This window comes from Sparus aurata, chromosome 23, assembly GCF_900880675.1.
Source record: "Sparus aurata chromosome 23, fSpaAur1.1, whole genome shotgun sequence".
NCBI lineage: Eukaryota > Metazoa > Chordata > Actinopteri > Spariformes > Sparidae > Sparus > Sparus aurata.
The window spans coordinates 12,766,508-12,787,950 of NC_044209.1; the positions used below are offsets into that span (position 1 = coordinate 12,766,508).

General features: G+C 39.6%; 1 long non-coding RNA gene and 4 gene segments (V, D, J or C); 4 read left to right on the top strand and 1 right to left on the bottom strand.

Moving 5' to 3' along the window:
* Positions 1–294: 294 nt before the first annotated feature.
* On the bottom strand, positions 295–3,295 carry LOC115576158 (uncharacterized). 5 transcript variants are annotated; one of them, XR_003982779.1, is made up of 5 exons: positions 3,224–3,270; positions 2,893–2,951; positions 1,891–2,022; positions 1,704–1,795; positions 295–564 (listed from the first exon to the last, which is right to left on the bottom strand). It is a non-coding gene; the product is annotated as an uncharacterized LOC115576158 (long non-coding RNA). The 5 variants fall into 5 exon arrangements; XR_003982778.1 differs by lacking the exon at positions 2,893–2,951 and having other exon boundaries at positions 3,224–3,295; XR_003982781.1 differs by lacking the exons at positions 2,893–2,951; positions 3,224–3,270 and adding an exon at positions 2,535–2,708.
* Positions 3,296–9,013: 5,718 nt separating this feature from the next.
* LOC115576146 (immunoglobulin heavy variable 4-38-2-like) lies at positions 9,014–9,436 on the top strand (the record flags this gene model as incomplete). The annotated part of the segment is given in 2 exon segments: positions 9,014–9,053; positions 9,144–9,436. Coding segments are annotated over 2 exon segments (333 nt in total), but the record flags the coding sequence as incomplete, so codon positions are not given.
* A 3,405-nt stretch (positions 9,437–12,841) lies between these two features.
* LOC115576112 (immunoglobulin heavy variable 3-23-like) lies at positions 12,842–13,318 on the top strand. The segment is given in 2 exon segments: positions 12,842–12,912; positions 13,014–13,318. Coding segments are annotated over 2 exon segments (348 nt in total).
* Positions 13,319–16,338: 3,020 nt separating this feature from the next.
* Positions 16,339–17,347, top strand: LOC115575169 (immunoglobulin heavy variable 3-30-3-like). The segment is given in 3 exon segments: positions 16,339–16,387; positions 16,471–16,805; positions 17,186–17,347. Coding segments are annotated over 3 exon segments (546 nt in total).
* A 3,618-nt stretch (positions 17,348–20,965) lies between these two features.
* LOC115576118 (Ig heavy chain V region 914-like) lies at positions 20,966–21,390 on the top strand (the record flags this gene model as incomplete). The annotated part of the segment is given in 2 exon segments: positions 20,966–21,014; positions 21,101–21,390. Coding segments are annotated over 2 exon segments (339 nt in total), but the record flags the coding sequence as incomplete, so codon positions are not given.
* Between the last annotated feature and the right edge of the window lie 53 nt (positions 21,391–21,443).

The following is a 21,443-nucleotide window of genomic DNA, read 5'->3' on the forward strand; positions in this document are numbered from 1 at the left end:
GCAGTATATGACTGCAGCCATGCTGCATTCATGGTAAACACACATCCTTTATAATAAAAGCATAGTATCAGAAATTATAGACTTCAAAATAAAACTCTGAGATTTTTCCATTCACATGTACGACCCACTTGGGTCCTGACCCATCAGTTGAGAGCCACTAGCATAGACTGTTCAAAAACATACAATGCAGCGGAATGTTGCATAATACCTTAACATATACTTACAACATATCTGTCAGCAAACACAACATGTCAAGAGTCTACGGAACATTATTACGAATTTAACATTCACTGCCATATCTTCAGTTTAAAACCAACACTGAACATTTTAGACAAAACAACTTGGCATAGACTTTCACACCATGCATAGAAACATCACGTCTCCATGTGTTCCACCAGCAGTAGCACCTTACAAAAGGTGAAGAGAGTTCAGATCAAAAGTCTAAAATGCATTACGCATGAGAGCTTCTCTCACTGTCCATCATTCTCATTTACTCACTTCCTCCGCTGTTCCCATCAGGTGCTTTCTGCAACCATTTTGTAATCCTGGTCTCGATTTCTTGGTCTGTGGCATCAGAAGTCAGACACACACATACAAACACACAAATTAATGAATATCACAGTACAGTTCACAAGTGACACATCTGATGACTAGCCAATAAATATGATTGGCACTACATTCCAACAGCCATCAGTGTGTTTGGCCATTAACATGCCCCCCCCCCCATGCATTGAATGGAAAAGAAATTCATTAAACTATTTAACAGTTTTTTTACTTTATTTAAATTTTGTGATGACGAATGCAATCACATTGCTGCAATTTAAGTTGTTAGAATACACATATAAAGCACTAGGGATGTTCCTGATTAAACGACTGGTCATGTAAATGTTTCAAACATCGCTTGTCGTCACCAGAAATAGTGTAATCTAGTGTAAAAGGTGGCAGCGAGTCTGGCAGTATCTCGACATAGAAAATGAAAATAAGGATGTAGCCTGTGTCAGAGTAAACTGGCATACCGGTATAAGTGCTCGACCGGAGCAATGCATAACCACATTCAGTACCCACATCACACACACATTCACATCAGCCTGCTTGCAGATCTTGCCAAACAAATTTCTACAACATCCCCCCCTCAGAGAAGAAAATAACAGCTGCACCCCCCCAAATAATTATTATTGCTATCATTACTGTTAATATTTTTGCTGTTGCTATACGTCATGTTCCATGCATTGTCAGACATTGGGATGGCATTTAGCTCGGCAGCAGCAGCTTCTCCATCATCACTGAACACAACTGAACTCCGTTTTTATTTAAATGAGGAGCTGTTTGATAGATACCATTGATCCCACTGTTCAACAACCAAATGCTGATATAGTTGGCACTTAGTGGCACACATTAATGAACTGAACTATGTTAATGAAATGTGTCATCTTCTCTGACCACTGACATGCTGTGTGGCTACCGTTAGCAGTGCTAGCAGCAGCCTGCTCTCTGTGCAGGATAACATCCACATCTGATGATTTTCCAACTTTTACTAAATCATTAATAATTAGATGCTAAAATCATAACATTCCATCCATTTCTACATAGGCACTCTTTAAAAAAAAAAGAAAAAAATAATTAAAATACCACCGAGCCATCAGCTATTCTGGATTGCACAACCTCATCTCAAACAGGCTGGGCTTTGAAACAGTTTTCTTTACCTTGTAGGCCTTGATTAGCTCCTCTGTTTTTCACCAAGATAGAGAATGAGGCCTCTGATCACAGCCTCTCTACTGGACTCAATGCTGTTGTGCTATAAAAAAAGAAAGGAGATCATGCTAAGTACAAACATCAGAATGCTAATATATAACTAACTATTTAACTGCAATAAGTACATGCCTCATTTACCATGTCACAGGTCTCATCAAGTTTCTTCCCAACAGCTTAGAGGCTCAACAGCCTGGGTGTGTATTGGTCCAACTTCCCCAGTAATGTGAACTGTAGTGGCTTTAGTGTGATCCTCCATAATTCATCCTTGATCTGCAAAAGAGGTCAGAAGTGAGATGGAGAAACATCTTGAGATACAGAAAAAAAGAATAACAGAGACACAGAGCAACAAAAACAGAACAGAGTCATGCATTGTATTCTGACAGCCTCATCAGGCTTACTTGTGCTGCATTTTAGACTGGGCTGTCACGACATTTTTTTCAGTGAAAGACCAGAATCTCTGCCCCCAAAAATTACTTTTTGTCTGGTCCATAAACTGAAATAATCTAACATGTGTCCACTTTCCCCACAACAATTGTTTTTGCATACCTTCACCAGTGTGCTTGACACGATAAATCATCTGATAAGCACACAATGACATAGTAACTGACCACTAAAGAGATCGTCTATGCAGCACGCATCTCACTCTGCCCCCTGTACAGTGGGCTCTCTATTTGAGAACTCGGCGCGGTGTATCACCTGCAGCGTGGCTCGCTCTGCCCTCTGCTGCGGTTCGTGGCTAACAAGCAGACCTAACTTAACAACCTAGATGTAGGCTAAGTTACCTGCTAGTTAGCAGCCACCGCTGCAACCAAAAACCGGCCACACAAACCCAAACACACACGGCCGACTTACAGCTAACACTCCTCGCTAACGGGGTTAGCTAACGGCTAACCCCGTTAGCGAGGGGTAGCCCCGTACACCGGGGTGTTAGCCGTTAGCGAGGGGTGTTCGCGGCACCAGGCGCCCCACGCTAACGGCTACTGCCTCGCTAACGGTGTTAGCCATTAACGGTTAGCCGTTAGTGAGGAGTTACCGAGGGGCGCCGTGTGTCGCGAACACCCCTGGCTAACGGCTAACCCCCCGGTGTTAGCCGATAGAGAGGGATTCTGCACAGTGCCATAGATAGAAATGCATACTAACGTTAGTTTACTCTATCACTCTGGTTCTGCATGCAGCCATAAACCGGCACCCAGCGCTGTCTGATTAACGTAATGGGAAAGAAAAAACACATCCATGCTTACTTTAAATTATAGTCACTTGCAAACGTCAGGTTCAAATTACATTTGAAGCAAGTATTTTAAAACTTGCTAACATTTGTTTCAAGTTACACAGAAGTCTGTTGAAGCCACTGTTGTTAATTACAAATTACATCAAGTGCCTCCAGTTATTTTACTTATTTCTACAACAATGTAAAACCTGAAAGATTGTAGTAAGTAACCAACTATATCAATAACATTAACTAAATTCTTACCTTAACAGTTCAGTCTCCCATTTTTCAAATTTCTCCTTCTGTCTTTGCTCAGGCGTTTGGCGCGAATACCCAGAATGCACCACGGGGGGGGGGGGGGGGGCAGTCGGAGTAAATACAAAGTGTAGAAGATTTGTTGATCCGCTTACATACAGCTTGTTAGGGAAAACAATCAAAATGACTTGTGTTTTGAACAAATGTAGAATAATTCACAACTTGATATATTCATGTCTAGAGACAAACTTTGTTTTGTATTGTTATTACAACAGGATTAATTATGTTACAATTATTTATTCTTAGATTGACTTGTTTCAGTGTATAGAAACGCCTGTAGGAACCAATAAGACTTATGTGGGAACCATTAAGACTCCTATAGAAGACTCCTGTAGGAACCATTAGACTCCCGTAGGAAACGTTAGTAGGGACCGTTGAAGTCCTGTAGATTTGTGTAGGAGATATTAGAACCTTAGAAAAACAAACCAAACCATTAGGACAACATAAGTAGCCATTAGAAACCATTAGAAACCACCAGGAACCATTAGAAACCAATAGAATATGTCTAATGGTTTGTCTGACTTTTTTCAGCAGGGTACATATCTGGGCCACATACAACTAACCACAAATAGCCCACATTTGGCATGCCATTACATAAACGGTGCCATCATTGCCAGACCTGGCCCACATCTGGCTAACATTCTATTTACCAGGTCAGAAATAGGCCAAAAGTGCCGGCTTGATGCCAGATCTGGCCCAGACCTGTCTGTTACAGATCTGGGCCACATACACCTAACCACAATTGGCCCACATTTGGCATGCCATTACATAAACATTGCTATCATTGCCAGACCTGGCCCACATCTGGCTAACATACTATTTACCAGGTCAGAAATAGACCAAAAGTGCCGGCTTGATGCCAGATCTGGCCCAGACCTGTCTGTTACAAATCTGGGCCACATACACCTGACCACAATTGGCCCACATTTGGCATGCCATTTCATAAACAGTGCCATCACTGCCAAACCTGGCCCAGACCTGTCTGTTATAGACCTGGGCCACATACACCTAACCACAATTGGCCCACATTTGGCATGCCATTACATAAACGGTGCCATCATTGCCAGACCTGGCCCACATCTGGCTAACATACTATTTACCAGGTCAGAAATAAGCCAAAAGTGCCAGCTTGATGCCAGATCTGGCCCAGACCTGTCTTTTACAGATCTGGGCCACATACACCTAACCACGATTGGCCCACATTTGGCATGCCATATCATAAATGGTGCCATCACTGCCAAACCTGGCCCAGACCTGTCTGTTACAGACCTGGGCCACATACACCTAACCACAATTGGCCTACATTTGGCATGCCATTACATAAACGGTGCCATCATTGCCAGACCTGGCCAACATCTGGCTAACATACTATTTACCAGGTCAGAAATAGGCCAAAAGTGCCAGCTTGATGCCAGATCTGGCCCAGACCTGTCTGTTACAGATCTGGGCCACATACACCTAACCACGATTGGCCCACAGTTGGCATGCCATATCATAAACGGTGCCATCACTGCCAGACCTGGCCCAAATCTGGCTAACATACTATTTGCCATGCCAGATGTAGGCCAGAGGTGCCTGCTTGATGCCGGATCTGGCCCGGACCCGCTTGCTATGTGGGGTGTAGCGCGGCCAGATGACAGCTAACGTAGGCTCCAGCCTGCGCCCTGTCACAGGTAATGTTACAGACATTAAATTAATGAACAAGTAGGCTAATTGTTTCAGCCGCCCTCTGTAGTTTTACTCTCACCGCTCACTTAATTCCGATGAGGAAGAACCATGGGAAGAACGAACCGCGGTGTGGACCAAACCATTTTTTAAGAAGGGGCTAAGGGGGTTATTGAAATGATTAAAATTAGAATATTGTATGACTTGTGTCATTCGTATGAATATATATTAGTTCAGTGTATGCATAACCATTTTGTCATAGAGGCTACTGGGGTCTCTCTCCTTGCGCTTCCTTCTCGGGTTTTTCCATCAGTTTAATGAGTGGAGGATCGGCCATGACGTCAGTACAGGTGCAGACAGGTTAAAAACAAACAACTCGCGGGGAGTTAACCCTATACTGACCAAACACTTTTTAGTGTGTGGGTAACAGCTGGATTGGATGTGGGCGAAAAATCACATAAAATTAAATTATATGCAGATGATGTGTTGTTGTTCATTTTAAACCCCTCAGTAGCAGTCCCTCGTCTTATTCAGATTATTGCCCGGTTTGCTGCCTTTTCTGGATACAAAGTTAATTTCTCCAAATCGGTCGCAATGCATCTGGGTAATTTGCAACAACCACCAGATACCCCTATTCCTTTCCCGTTCAAGTGGTCCCCTGCACGTTTCATACATTTGGGTATATATATTACACCTAAATTTAATCAGATGTTTCAAGCAAACTTTATCCCACTATGAGATAAAATCAAACAAGATATGGAGAGATGGAAGAATCTTCCCATATCATGGCTGGGCCGAATCTCACTTCTGAAAATCAATATCCTTTCACGTTTGCTCTATCCAATACAAATGATTCAGATCTTATTTAATCATGAAATAGTGAAAAAACTGAATGGTTGGTCCCTATCCAACTGTCCTCTAAAAGATCTACTTTTTATTAACAAACTGAAATGTATCAAAAAGCTTTGCAGCAACCCTGATACAATGAATACTATTAGAGCATCGAGGATCACACAGCATATGGAAGGAAGATCAGGGCTCACATCGGTTTTCACCCCGATTACTGATAACCCTGACTTTCTCCTGGGGACCTTGGACACGGCTTTCAAGTGCTGGACAGCCAAGGGAATTTCTTCCTTGGGGGACCTTTTTGATGGTCCTACCCTCATGACTTTCAGTGGAGTTATGGAAAAATATGGCATATCAAGAAATTATCTTTTTCGTTATTTTTCATTTTTTGACTATATTAATGTAAATCTTTCTACTATTAAGACCAGAGCATTTGTATAAAAAATAAGGAAAGGGAAACAAAAAATAATAATAATGATAATAATTTTTTTGTATTTGGCTCTCACTGTATTTGATTTCACTCTGTGCTGCATAATGTACCTGTCGCATTTACCTGGAACTGATCTTTCTGTTTGGGTTTTTTTTCTTTTTTTTTTTCTTTTTCTTTTTTTTTTATGTTGTTATACCCAGCGTGTCTTTTGTCTTTTGTTCTTGTCTGGTCCTGACTTGTGTATGTGTGTTTTGCTGAAAAATCAATAAATACATAAATTAAAAAAAAAAAAAATCATCTGCTGACAGTGAAATGATTAAAACTCTTTCATGCCAACCAGCAGCATCAGACAGAAGTTTTCATACTGTTTACATGATGCTGTCTACTGTCACTTTACTGCAATACAGGAAGAACACTAAGTGATCAAATGCTGCATTAACAACAAGCTGTTCTTACATTTGAAGTTAATCTTAATTGTGACGTAGGAGGTGTTGACAGTAAATAAATTATGTCAGGAAAACAGCTCACGTCATATTTATAGCTCTGTTGTTTTCAAATATGTACTCAAATATTTTCTTTGTATCAGTGTGTTTCCATCTGAAGTTTATAAAAAATAAAAAAAAAAACGGAATCATAAAAATCACTAAAATCCTGGAAATAATTTAAATCATATGAACATTGTCTACATGAGTGTCAAAATGAATGTTCACAACACAACTTCAAGCTCTGACTCCTTGTAACAGGACAGTTGATGCTCCTTTCATATCCTGTCAGTGTCCTTCTCTATGCAAAGTGAACTTCCTCACAGTGTGCTATAAAGACTTGATATCATGCTGTCAGCTGCAGCAGAAGAAGAGAAGCTCCCATCAGATCACCTTCAATACCAACCATGTTCTCTGTAGCTCTGCTGCTGCTGCTGGCTGCTGGATCCTCTGAGTCTCACTGAGGCAGAGACACTGACAGTGTCGGAACACAACCCCTTTTTGTCGCAGGTGAACATCTACACTGATCTGAAGTTGTATTTGCCTTAAAAATGGTTCCAGCTTCAAGCAACTGACTAAATGGTAAATGGTCTGCATTTTTCCAGTCTAACGACAGCTCAAAGCGCTGTACAACATATGCCACATTCACCCATTCACACACACATTCATACACTGATGACGGAGGCTGCCATGCAAGGCGCCAACTGCTCATCAGGAGCAATTTGGAGTTCAGTATCTTGCTCAAGGACACTTCGACATGCAACTAGGGGGAGCCGGGATTCGAACTGATGACCTTCCAATCACTAGACGATCCGCTCTACCCACTGAGCCCACTGTTGTGTCTCAACAGGTGTTGATAGTCAGACACTGACAGAATCTAAACCAGTGGTTAAAAGGCCTGGAGAATCTCACAGATTGACCTGTACAGCCTCTGGATTCACATTCAGTGACTACTGGATGAGCTGGATCAGACAGGCTCCTGGAAAAGGACTGGAGTGGATGGCTATCATTAACTATGACAGTAGCAGCATCTACTACTCTGAGTCTGTCAAAGGCCGGTTTACCATCTCCAGAGACAACAGCAGACAGCAGGTGTATCTGCAGATGAACAGTCTGAAGACTGAAGATTCTGCTGTTTATTATTGTGCTCGAGAGTCACAGTGACTGGAGTTGTTGAGCAGCTGTACAAAAACCTACAGAACTCATCTTTACTGGACTGAAGGATCCCAAGCATGAAGTATGTTATATCATACACAATTATATCATAATTTTAAATCTGTTCATGAGAAAAATTAAAGTAAACATTAAATGAAACAAAACAAAATAAAGGGGATTTGTTGATAAATGGCCCAAAGCCAGCACAACAATGTGGTCACTTGTTACAGTTTCTTTCATGAAATCACTAGAGGTCAGTCAGTGACAAGTTTGTCTCTCCTCTGTTACTTAAAGGAGACTCTGTGTTCTCATTAATATTAACTGACTGACTCTCAACACTCAGATGTAGTTTTTGCATTTTGTCTCACAGGTTTCAGTTCCTGAGCAGCTGTTTTCCTCTCGAGGCTCCAAGTTTCTCTGTATGTCTTCAAACATCTGCTGACACTGAAATGATTAAAAATCTTTCATGCCAACCAGCAGCATCAGACAGAAGTTTTCATACTGTTTACATGATGCTGTCTGCTGTCACTTTGCTGCAAATACAGGAAGAACACTAAGTGATTAAATGCTGCAATAACAACAAGCTGTTCTTACATTTGAAGTTAATCTTAAATGTGATGTAGGAGGTGCTGACAGTAAATACATTCTCTCAGGAAAACAGCTCACATCATATTTAAAGTGTTTTAATGATTTGAAAACATGCTGAACACACTGTAAACATGGCTTATAGAAAGCAACATTCTTGGTGGTTTCTCCTTTTGTTTCCATGACACATTATCATTAATATTGTAATGCTGATTTTAAAGAATATGTTTTCCATTATCTATGGTTCATGTAATATTCACAGTAAAATAGTTGTGATAATCATTTATAGTTGTTTCATTTCTGTAAAAACAGGGACATTTTCAAAATGTTCCAGTTGAGTGTGTAATGAAATGAAAATATCATGTGTAAAGCAGAGGTGATTTCCAGGCATGTTTTCACTCTGCAGATATAATAACAGTCAACAGACTCTTCTATCGGCTCCAGTCAGACCAACATTGATGCTTCATATGTTTGATTCTATGCAAACTCAGTGAGCTTCCTTGTTACTCAGCTATAAAAACATCCCATCAGGCTGTCAGTGGAGTTCACAGCACGTCACTTTCAACATCAACCATGTTTTCTGTAGCTCTGCTGCTGCTGTTGGCAGCTGGATGTGAGTCTCTCTGGATTTGTCAAAGTCAACACTTCTTCTTTTGCAGTTTAACTTGATCATGTGTTACGAAACATTTTGTTTTTTTAACAGGTATGAAGTGTGAACGGTTGACACAGCCAGCCTCTGTGACCGTGCAGCCAGGTCAACGTCTGACCATCACCTGTCAGGTCTCTTATTCTCTTGGCTACTACACAGCTTGGATCAGACAGCCTGCAGGGAAAGGACTGGAGTGGATTGGAGTGAAAAATACTGGAAGCTCATACTACAAAGATTCACTGAAGAACAAGTTCAGTATCGATTTAGACTCTTCCAGTAAAACGGTGACTCTGAATGGACAGAATGTGCAGTCTGAAGACACTGCTGTGTATTACTGTGCCAGAAGAGACACAGTGACTCTAAATGGACAGAATGTGCAGCCTGAAGACACTGCTGTGTATTACTGTGCCGAACAGCCACAGTGAGAGACAATAATAGGAGAGTCATACAAAAACTACTTCCTCTATTTACCACCACTGGAATCATTCAGTTCTCCTGGTTTCACTTTTTTGTCAGTAACTGTCGGTCTTGAAAGTTCGAAGTTGTGATTCAATATTGAATTCCTATTTTATCTAAACTGAAATGTTGAATTTTAAATCCAATTGAGAATTTGTCTCAAAAAATTCATCTAAAATTAAAACATTTTACAACTTTCAAAATATATACTAAATGTTAGGAGAGTAAAAGTCCTGTTGAAGGAGAATTCAAGTTCTTTTCAATAACAATCACTCCCTCACAAACAGTCAAGAACAGCACAACAGCCTCGTTTCTTAAATCATTGTCCAGGTCTGATCAAAGAAACACACACAAGTCAAAACTCTGCATTTCACATTCATAGATTAAGAACATAAAAAACAATACAACTTGTTCAGACTTTTTTTTCTTTTTTTTTTTTAAATAGTGCTTCAAAGTGGGAGCAGTAAATATTTTGATGATCTTCTCATAAATGTGAATGTTTGACTCGGCTTGTGTTTGAAGATTAGTAAAAAAAAAACATTAGTTCACATTAAACTATATTTCAGATAATAAACACATTTTCTTTCATGCTTTCTAAATAAATGTTCAAAACACAACAGAGGAGACTGAGAGAAGCTTAAATGTCCCCCAATACAAGACTGCGGGACACATTGCACATGTATTGCAATGCCTTCAAAACATGGGAAAAAAACTTTTCATAACGTAACTACAACTTTAACAGTAGCTATATTTTTTCACAAATACACAAATAGGATGCTAATGTCCCTGTTGGAATTTGGCCAAACTGAAAAAAGGTCTAAACTTTTATATGTTATGCCATTTAGCAAAAAAGATTATTGTATTTCATGACAACATCAGTCCAGAAATTGGGTGCCAGGACATTTTTCAACATTGTCTGCTATTACTGTACTTATGAAAATGTGTGTGTCACATGTTCCCTCTTTAAACCTGTAGAGGAGGTCTATGCAAACTCTCCTCTTATAAACACACCATCAGTAACTTGTGACAGAAACCTGTGACAGACTGAGATATATTTGAAACACTGAGATCAGAGAGCTCTGAACTACAGTGTTTATCACAGAATGGAAAATACAATCATCTGGAGTTTATTATTTGTAGTTAGTATTCATGGTGAGAAAATTCATTCTGCTTTACTTCTTTAGTAAATGTCAAACCTGTGATTTACAAGTTTGTTGGATAATGATCACATTTTCTTTGCTTCCAGGAGTTTGGAGTGAGATCAAACTGGACCAGTCTCCCTCTGAGGTGAAAAGACCTGCAGAGACAGTGAAGATGTCATGTGTTATATCTGGTTATAGCATGACGAGTGCTAATATGATCTGGATACGACAGAAACCAGGGAAAGCTCTGGAGTGGATTGGGTGGATGGGCACAGGTACAAACTCTGCTAGCTATGCCAGCTCCTTTCAAAGTGGTTTCCTCATGACTGAAGACGTGTCCAGCAGCACTCAGTACCTCGAGATCAGGAGCCTGACAGCAGAAGATTCTGCTGTTTACTTCTGTGCTCGTAGAGACACAGTGACTGAAGACAGTGGAGCAGCTGCACAAAAACCTCCACAGACAACAAATATGTGATCTTCATGGCATCTGGGTTTCATCTCCACCTGTAAAAGCACTTTATATCCACATTAGATTCACATAGAGTTTACTGTAAACTCATGACTAAATATTCTTTTATTTGTGTGACACCACTCACAATAACAGAGTTTATTCAGTTGTCGAAATAATAAATGATTCAATATTTCTAATGACATCTACTTAAGTACAAACTCCCCCCAAAACACATTCTGATTATTGGTGGATGGTTTAACATGATACGATGACAATTCAACAAATTTCAAAATTACTCATCGATATTGGTGATCGTAAGAATGCTGCAGATTAGTATTTAGCACATAGGCTGTCTACAGGAAGTAATGAGGAACCATGACAATGAGACAAATTATATGTGAACTTGTTCGAATGTTTGCTGTTTGGAAACTTGACAGATTCCTGACATAAAATTCACATGTTGGTGTGTTAATAAAATAAATCAGGGAACTGTTTCCTTCCTGTGAGGAGGAGTCAATGCAAAACTCAGATGTCTTCCTCCTCTACTTATCTGACTGCAGAGAGGATGACAGAGAACAGTGGACACACAGTTTAACATGATGGACTATAGGACAGGACTGCTGCTGTTAACTGTCTGCTGGGCAGGTGAACACCTACACTGATCTTGATTTTAGATAACTTTTATTTGTGCTGCCAAGGCAATGAAGCACATATTTTTTTGTCTTGACAGGTGTTGATGGTCAGACTCTGACACAATCTGAACCAGTGGTTAAAAGGCCTGGAGAATCTCACAGATTGACCTGTACAGCCTCTGGATTCACATTCAGCAGCTACTGGATGCACTGGATCAGACAGGCTCCTGGAAAAGGACTGGAGTGGGTCTCTACTATAAGCAGTGATGGCAGTAGCTACATCTACTACTCTGAGTCAGTCAAAGGCCGGTTTACCATCTCCAGAGACAACAGCAGACAGCAGGTGTATCTGCAGATGAACAGTCTGAAGACTGAAGATTCTGCTGTTTATTATTGTGCTCGAGAGACACAGTGACTGGAGTTGTTGAGCAGCTGTACAAAAACCTACAGAACTCATCATTACCTGACTGTGATGAGACAGAATTTCTGTTTTGTGGTCATTTATTAAAAGTGTGAACAATTAAGGAGAACAATCCTTTACAAACTACAATAACCATTAAAAACACAAGAAAACAAATGTTTTACAGTAACAATCACCCTCTTACAAAACAGTCAAGAACAGCACAACAGTCTGTTTGCCGAAATCATTGTCCAGGTCTGATCAAAGAAACACTCGCGTCAAAATTCTGCATTTCACAGAATGAAAACATAAAAAAATAATACAAATAAAATAAAATACAAATGCTTTTTTCAAATTTTTTTTTATATTATATTCAGTTCAGAGATGGAACAGTTAATGTTTTGTTGATCTGAATGTGAATGTTTCACTTGTATGTCTTTTGTTAGAAGATTTGTGAAAAAAAAAACTAGCTATTCTTCAAATAATAAACACATTTTCTTTCATATTTTTAAAATAAATGTTCACAACTTCAAGCTCTGAATCCTTGTAACAGGACAGTTGATCCTTCTTTTATATCCTGTCAGTGTCCTTCTCTATGCAAAGTGAACTTCCTCACAGTCTGCTATAAAGACTTGATATCATGCTGTCAGCTGCAGCAGAAGAAGAGAAGCTCCCATCAGATCACCTTCAATACCAACCATGTTCTCTGTAGCTCTGCTGCTGCTGCTGGCTGCTGGATCCTGTGAGTCTCACTGAGGCAGAGACACTGACAGTATGATCACAGCACACTGACTGTTCACTGTGATTACACTCATTCAATATTCAACATGTTTTCCTCCACAGGTGTGAAGTGTGAACAGTTGACACAGCCAGCCTCTGTGACTGTGCAGCCAGGTCAACGTCTGACCATCACCTGTCAGGTCTCTTATTCTGTTAGCAGCTACTGGACAGCTTGGATCAGACAGCCTGCAGGGAAAGGACTGGAGTGGATTGGAAGGATAGCTGGATCCACTACATACTACAAAGATTCCCTCAAGAACAAGTTCAGCATCAACTCAGACTCTTCCAGCAACACAGTGACTCTAAATGGACAGAATCTGCAGTCTGAAGACACTGCTGTGTATTACTGTGCCAGACAGCCACAATAACACAAACCATCAGTAGACCTGAACAAAAACCCCTCAGTGCCTGAACACTTGTAACATGAAGCCACCAGAGGAGGAGCCCTCAGACCACTAATGATTTCAACACCAATTCACTGTTACAGTAAAAAGTGGAAGAGACACATCAAACAAAATAAAAGAAACATGAACTGTTTTTTTAAATTTTCAATAATGATACAATTGAATGGAGACATTTTGACTCAGAATATGTGAGTGAAATAATGACAATATTATTTCAGACCACAACTGCATTTCAAAAGCACTTAATCTAAACAAACATGAAACTTAAATAAGTTCAGTATTCGTTTAATTTCCCCTGATGTCATTTAAAAGGTATGCCTCATAAAACTTCATCGGAAAATCAACATCACAACACAAAGAACAAAATCTGTTGTCATTTCTTTATGATGTGATTAAAATATTATTACAAATACTCAATTTAGTGGTATTGTAAAATTGACCAGCTTGCAACAACCTTAAATTATGTGTTTGTCAAACAGATGCACAAAAACAACTAGTTTTGCAACATTTTCTCTTGAAGGAATGAATTATGTTCAGTAAATATTCATTCACCAGTTTCACCAAACAGCAACTGAGATCCAAGTCAAATCCAGTTCCACACTGTGAGGAGGAGTCAATGCAAAACTCAAATGTCTTCCTCCTCTACTTATCTGACTGCAGAGAGGATGACAGAGAACAGTGGACACACAGTTTAACATGATGGACTATAGGACAGGACTACTGCTGTTAACTGTCTGCTGGGCAGGTGAACACTTACACTGATCTGAATTTTTAGACAACTTTTATTTGTGCTGCCAAGCTAATGACAATGACTTTTGTCTCAACAGGTGTTGATGGTCAGACTCTGACAGAATCTGAACCAGTGGTTAAAAGGCCTGGAGAATCTCACAGATTGACCTGTACAGCCTCTGGATTCACATTCAGCAGCTATGAGATGAACTGGATCAGACAGGCTCCTGGAAAAGGACTGGAGTCCATCTCCAGAGACAACAGCAGACAGCAGGTGTATCTGCAGATGAACAGTCTGAAGACTGAAGATTCTGCTGTTTATTATTGTGCTCGAGAGACACAGTGATACAGGAAGGAGCAACGCTGTACAAAAACTCAACAAGTCAAAATAAATTAAACTTTAATTTCTGCTTTTGACAATTACAGAAACAAACTTCAGTTCAAGAAAATCAACACAATCAGAGAATCATCATGAAAAAAAAAACATTAAAATCATATGAAAATTGTCTTACCTCAAAATGAATTTTCACAATGCAACTCGGGCTCTGACTCCTAGGACAGTTGACAGCACATACATCAAGGATTGACTAAAGAACAAGTTCAGTATCAGCTCAGCCTCTTCCAGCAACACAGTGACTCTAAATGGACAGAATGTGCAGTCTGAAGACACTGCTGTGTATTACTGTGCCAGAGAGCCACAATAACACAAACCATCAGTAGACCTGAACAAAAACCCCTCAGTGCCTGAACACTTGTAACATGAAGCCACCACAGGAGGAGCCCTCAGACCACTAATGATTTCAACACCAGTTCACTGTTACAGTAAAGAGAGGAACAGACATAAATTGTACTGAAAATTGAAATTAATATGACATTCTTCATTATAAGACCTAACAACATTACATCGAACATCGCAGACATTTTCCAAAAGTTCTCTGTCTGACTCTCAATATTTATGTAAATTATTGACAGCATTATTTCAGCTCACAACATCATTATTCAAAGTTCTCCATCTTCCAAGAAACATTATTTTTATTTATATTGGTGTTTTCATCCAGAAATTGGTTTGACTATTGAACACTTAAAAAAAAAAAAGAAAATCAACAGTATGTGAAAACAGAAATGAGAAAAATCTATGTCATCGTCTTTCACATGAAGCTTGTCATGTTGAAAGTATGATCATAAATAGTAATATATGACTGGAGAACACAAAGCAACAATTGTCCACACACACACGGACAGCTTGACACAAGCTGGATTTTTACATTTTGTCTTTCTGTGGAGGGCACTCTCAGACTCAACAAGTTTTTTTCTTGAGCTCATCATGCATAATGATCTGCACTAGAAGAAACAAAAAACCAACAAAGAGGAGTGACTTATTTCAACACTATAATTAATATTTGAATAAATGATGTGATTGTGATGCAGGTGTATTCCTCACTGTGGCAACCAGCAGGACTAACCTCATGAACAGGGTTTTCATCTCAAAATATCGTATTGATAGTTGATTGATTGATCAGTTTGTTTGTTTGTTTTTAAATAAATTGCTGTGATACAAATCAGAGTAAATGTGGTTGTTCCAGCTGTAAAATGACAGATAGAAGTACAGAGAAACAGAGAAATGATAAGATAATACTCAGAGTTATATCAATTCTCAGGAAAATAACTATACTACGGCAACTAAAGAGAGAGTTTGGAGGTAAAGTGACAGTGGTGTGATTAAGAACAGCAGACTTAGCAAACAGTACAAAACAGACTCATATGATTCATTAATGACACAATTATTCGTCAGTTTTAAAACATCGCAGAAATACTACACTGTATATCATTTAATTAATAATAAGACAGTATAACATACTCACATACTGTAGTATAATAAAGTATGAGATTGATCTCACTTCACACCTCCTCTGCAGTGTTCTGTCCCATTTTGGCCTCAATCTTCAACTTGTAGTTTTTCTTGACCTCTCAGTTTCAATTCTGGCTCATTGAAATTCTGACATCCAACAATTATGCAATTATGCCAATAGTGTGAAATTTAACAATTTATATACAAGGTAAATTCATATGTCAGATGAATGGATCTAACCAATTTGGCTTGAGTAAAAACTCTCAATGAAGAGCAATAGGTAAACAAATCCAATTCAGTTCTCTACTCCCTGTGAGGAGGAGTCAATGCAAAACTCAGATGTCTTCCTCCTCTACTTATCTGACTGAAGAGAGGATGACAGAGAACAGTGGACACACAGTTTAACATGATGGACTATAGGACAGGACTGCTGCTGTTAACTGTCTGCTGGGAAGGTGAACATCTACACTGATCTTAATTTTTAGATAACTTTAGATAACCAAGACAACGACACACATATATTTTTTTGTCTCAACAGGTGTTGATGGTCAGACTCTGACAGAATCTGAACCAGTGGTTAAAAGGCCTGGAGAATCTCACAGATTAACCTGTACAGCCTCTGGATTCACATTCAGCAGCTACCATATGAACTGGGTCAGACAGGCTCCTGGAAAAGGACTGGAGTGGATCGCCTTCACTTATACTGATGACAGCGGCCAATTCTACTCTGAGTCAGTCAAAGGCCGGTTTACCATCTCCAGAGACAACAGCAGACAGCAGGTGTATCTGCAGATGAACAGTCTGAAGACTGAAGACTCTGCTATTTATTATTGTGCTCGACAGCCACACAGTGACACAGGAAAGAGCAACACTGTACAAAAACTCAACATGTCAAAACAATTCAAAACTTTACTTTCTGCTTTTTGACAATTACTGAAATAAACTTCAGTTCGAGAAAATCAACCAAATCAGAGAATCATCATCTCAGTAAAACTGCTTGATTCAGGAAAAAATATTATATCTGTGGTGTTTTTAGATCTGTGCTTATATTCTACTAATAATATTCTCTTTATGTCAGTGTGTTTCCATCTGACCTGTTAGAGTTTTGTAAAGATTAAAAAAACTGAATCGTAAAAATCACTAAAATCATATGAACATTGTCTTACATGTGTGTCAAAATGAATTTTCACATTGCAACTCAAGCTGTGACTCCTTGTAACAGGAAAGTTGATCCTCCTTTTATATCCTGTCAGTGTCCTTCTCTATGCAAAGTGAACTTCCTCACAGTCTGCTATAAAGACTTGATATCATGCTGTCAGCTGCAGCAGAAGAAGAGAAGCTCCCATCAGATCACCTTCAATACCAACCATGTTCTCTGTAGCTCTGCTGCTGCTGCTGGGTGCTGGATCCTGTGAGGAGCTTTCAGTGGATTCACACTAATAAACACATTAGAAACACTGAATAGTCAGATGGATGATGGAGATAATGTTGATTTGTGTTTCCACAGGTGTGAACAGTATTGATCTCATCCAGCCAGACTCAAAGGTTGTGCAGCCTGGACAGTCTTTGCCCATCACCTGTAAGGTCTCTGGTTATTCTTTGACTGATAACAGCTATGCAACAGGTTGGATCAGACAGTGTGAAGGAAAACCAATGGACTGGATTTGGCACCGGTGGGGTGGAGGAGACTTTTACCAAAATAATGCTCTGAAGAACAAGTTCCTTTATCAAACACACACTTCTACCAGCTCGGTGACTCTGACAGTACAGAATCTGCAGCCTGAGGACACAGCTGTTTATTACTGTGTACGTCAGCCCACAGTGATACAAACCACCAACAGACCTGCACAAATACCCAGAGACCATGTGACTCAACCACACACATATTGTTAAATGCAAACATTAATATAGATGGGGACGTGAATCTTTATTTAATTCGCTGAATTATTAAGGCATTGTTTTCTTTCTGGCAGACAGAATAAGAGATGAAAATATTGATGGTTGATCTAAGTTCTCAGTGTAGAAGAGACTAAGATCAACTTGAATGTCCTCAATTCAAGATGAATGTAATAACTCATTTAGTTAATTTATTTTCATTGAATTCATTGCATCTAAAATATGGGAACCGTTTCATAATTTAACTACAATTTTAACAGTCGCTGTATTTCTTCATACATACACAAATAGAATGCAATTTTCCCTGTCAGAGTTTAGCCAAGCTGAAAAAGGTTCTAAACTTGTATGTCTTGAGTGAAAGATTGTCATTTAGAAGAACGATTTAAACACACCATCAATAACTTGTGACAGAAACCTGTGACAGACTGAGATATATTTGAAACACTGAGATCAGAGAGCTCTGAACTACAGTGTTTATCACAGAATGGAAAATACAATCATCTGGAGTTTATAATTTGTAGTTAGTATTCATGGTGAGAAAATTCATTCTGCTTTACTTCTTTAGTAAATGTCAAACCTGTGATTTACAAGTTTGTTGGATAATGATCACATTTTCTTTGCTTCCAGGAGTTTGGAGTGAAATCAAACTGGACCAGTCTCCCTCTGAGGTGAAAACACCTGGAGAGACAGTGAAGATGTCATGTGTCATATCTGGTTATAGCATGACGAGCCGCAATATTCACTGGATACGACAGAAGCCAGGGAAAGCTCTGGAGTGGATTGGGTGGATGAACACAGGTTCAAACTCTGCTAGCTATGCCAGCTCCTTTCAAAGTGGTTTCCTCATGACTGAAGACGTGTCCAGCAGCACTCAGTACCTCGAGATCAGGAGCCTGACAGCAGAAGATTCTGCTGTTTACTTCTGTGCTCGAGAGACACAGTGACTGAAGACAGTGGAGCAGCTGCACAAAAACCTCCACAGACAACAAACATGTGATCTACATGACATCTGGGTTTTATCTCCACTTGCAAAAGCACTTTATATCCACATTAGATTTCCATAGAGTTTACTGTAAACTCATGACTAAATATTCTTTCATTTGTGTGACATCACTCACAATAGTAGAGTTTATTCAGTTGCCAAAATATTAAATGATTCGATATTTCTAACGACATCTACTTAAAGCCCCTGTACAGACTTTTCATTTAGTGTTGATTTTGGCGGCCCCGCTGGACGAAAGCGGTAGTGTTTTGCTGGAATGAAGACTGCATTTCCCATGAGCTCTAGTGCCCACTGTCGTGAAGACGTTTGTCTGGCCGGCGCGTGTAGATTTGTTTTGGAAACGTCGGAAAGACGATGGGACTTGCTTTGAAAACGTTTTTTTTTTTTACAGCAGCTATCTGCAGCGTGCATATGGACGAGGTAATGTGTCTATTTGTATTTCTACTTAATATAATATGCCGCCGGTGAAACAAAGTAATGCTGCTGTTGCGCTGCAATTTCCCAGCTATATATATTACCCAGGGTGCTACAGAGCTAGCGTTACAGCAAAGTCACAGTGATTGTGATGGATGTTTTGTTCTAAGTAAGAAACTGAATCATTTGTAATGACAGAGGATATTACCGATGCATCGTTGCAGGTCGGCTGGGCTGAAGCATACACACAGCTGAAATGGATGCGTGATCTAAGACGTTTGTTGTCGTTTTCACGAGTGTAGTATCTAGAGCTAATCTAGTGGTAACGTTAGCCAGCTTTGTTGTAACAACATAAATTCATGTATTGCTGTAAACTACGTCCCGCATTACATTTCATAAATGAAATAAAATTTACAAACCTGTCTAGGAGGAATCGGGCGAATTCTGGATCCGACCTGAATCCCTTCAAGCCCTGCAACTCTCTCCATCTCTGGAAGGAATCGCCAATGTTTATCCGTGTTTTAGCCCTAGCTCGATCGGATTCCCTCTTGGCCTTTCGTTGGTCTTCGGTTCGAATTCTTTTTCTTTTCTTTGTCTCATTATCAGCCATGACAAAAGTTTTAGCTCGGTTAGCACTGGCTAGCGTAGCAACAAAACAGCTATGCCGTATCCTGAATGTTGTCAGTTCCGGTCTGACTGCCGTAAATCGTTTCGTCAGTGGTCCGACCCGACCAAGGCCTTTCAGAGGTATAGAATTAGACTACTTAGAAAAAGCGTATCTTCACGCTGATGGGCTCATTTGCTGTTGTAGGTAACAGAGACACATCAGCAGAAACCAGAGACTTTTGCATATCCAGTTAAAAACTCCGTACAGGGGCTTTAAGTACAAACTCCCCCAAAACACATTCTGATTATTGGTGGATGGTTTTACATGATACGATGACAATTCGACACGTTTCAAATTACTCATCGATATTGGTGATCGTAAGAATGCTGCAGATTAGTATTTAACACATATGCTGTCTACAGGAAGTAATGAGAAACCATGACAATGAGAGAAATTATATGTGAACTTCTTTGAATGTTTGCTGTTTGGAAACTTGGCAGATTCCTGAATTAAAATTCACATATTTGTGTGTTATTGAAATAAATCAGAGAACTGTTTCCTCCCTAAAGAGAGAGCGACAGCGGTGTGATTAAGAACAGCAGACTCAGCAAACAGTATAAAACAGACTCATTAACACACTGATTCATTAATGACACAATTCTTTGTCTATTTTAAAACATAGCAGAAATACTACACCGTATATCATTTAATAAGACAGTATAACATATTTACATACTGTAGTATAATAAAGTATGGGATTGATCTCACTTCACACCTCCTCTGCAGTGTTCTGTCCCATTTCTGCCTCAATCTTCAACCTGCAGTTTTTCTTGACCTCTCAGTTTCCCATCAATTCCCAACAATTATGCATATTATTATGCAAAGTGTCTGAAATGTAACAATTTGTATACAAGCTAAATTCATATGTCAGATGCATTAATCTAATTAATTTGGCTTGAGTAAAAACTCTCATTGAACAGCAGTGGTTAACAAGTCAAATCCAGTTCTCTATACTTCTTATGAGGAGGAGTCAATGCAAAACTCAGATGTCTTCCTCCTCTACTTATCTGAATGCAGAGAGGATGACAGACAACAGTGGACACACAGTTTAACATGATGAACTATAGGACAGGACTGCTGCTGTTAACTGTCTGCTGGGCAGGTGAACACCTTTACAGGGCTTGATTTGTCATTTTAATTTTGCGACCATTTTTAAGCATGACATGTGTCTCATTTTTGTCTCAGCAGGTGTTGATGGGCAGACTCTAACAGAATCTGAACCAGTGATTAAAAGACCTGGAGAATCTCACAGATTGACCTGTACAGCCTCTGGATTCGCTGTCAGCAGCTACTATATGGCCTGGATCAGACAGGCTCCTGGAAAAGGACTGGAGTGGGTTGCCACTCATACTGGTAGCGCATACTACTCTGAGTCAGTCAAAGGCCGGTTTACCATCTCCAGAGACAACAGCAGACAGCAGGTGTATCTGCAGATGAACAGTTTGAAGACTGAAGATTCTGCTGTTTATTATTGTGCTCGACAGCCACAGTGACTGGAGTTGGTTGAGCAGCTGTACAAAAACCTGCAGAA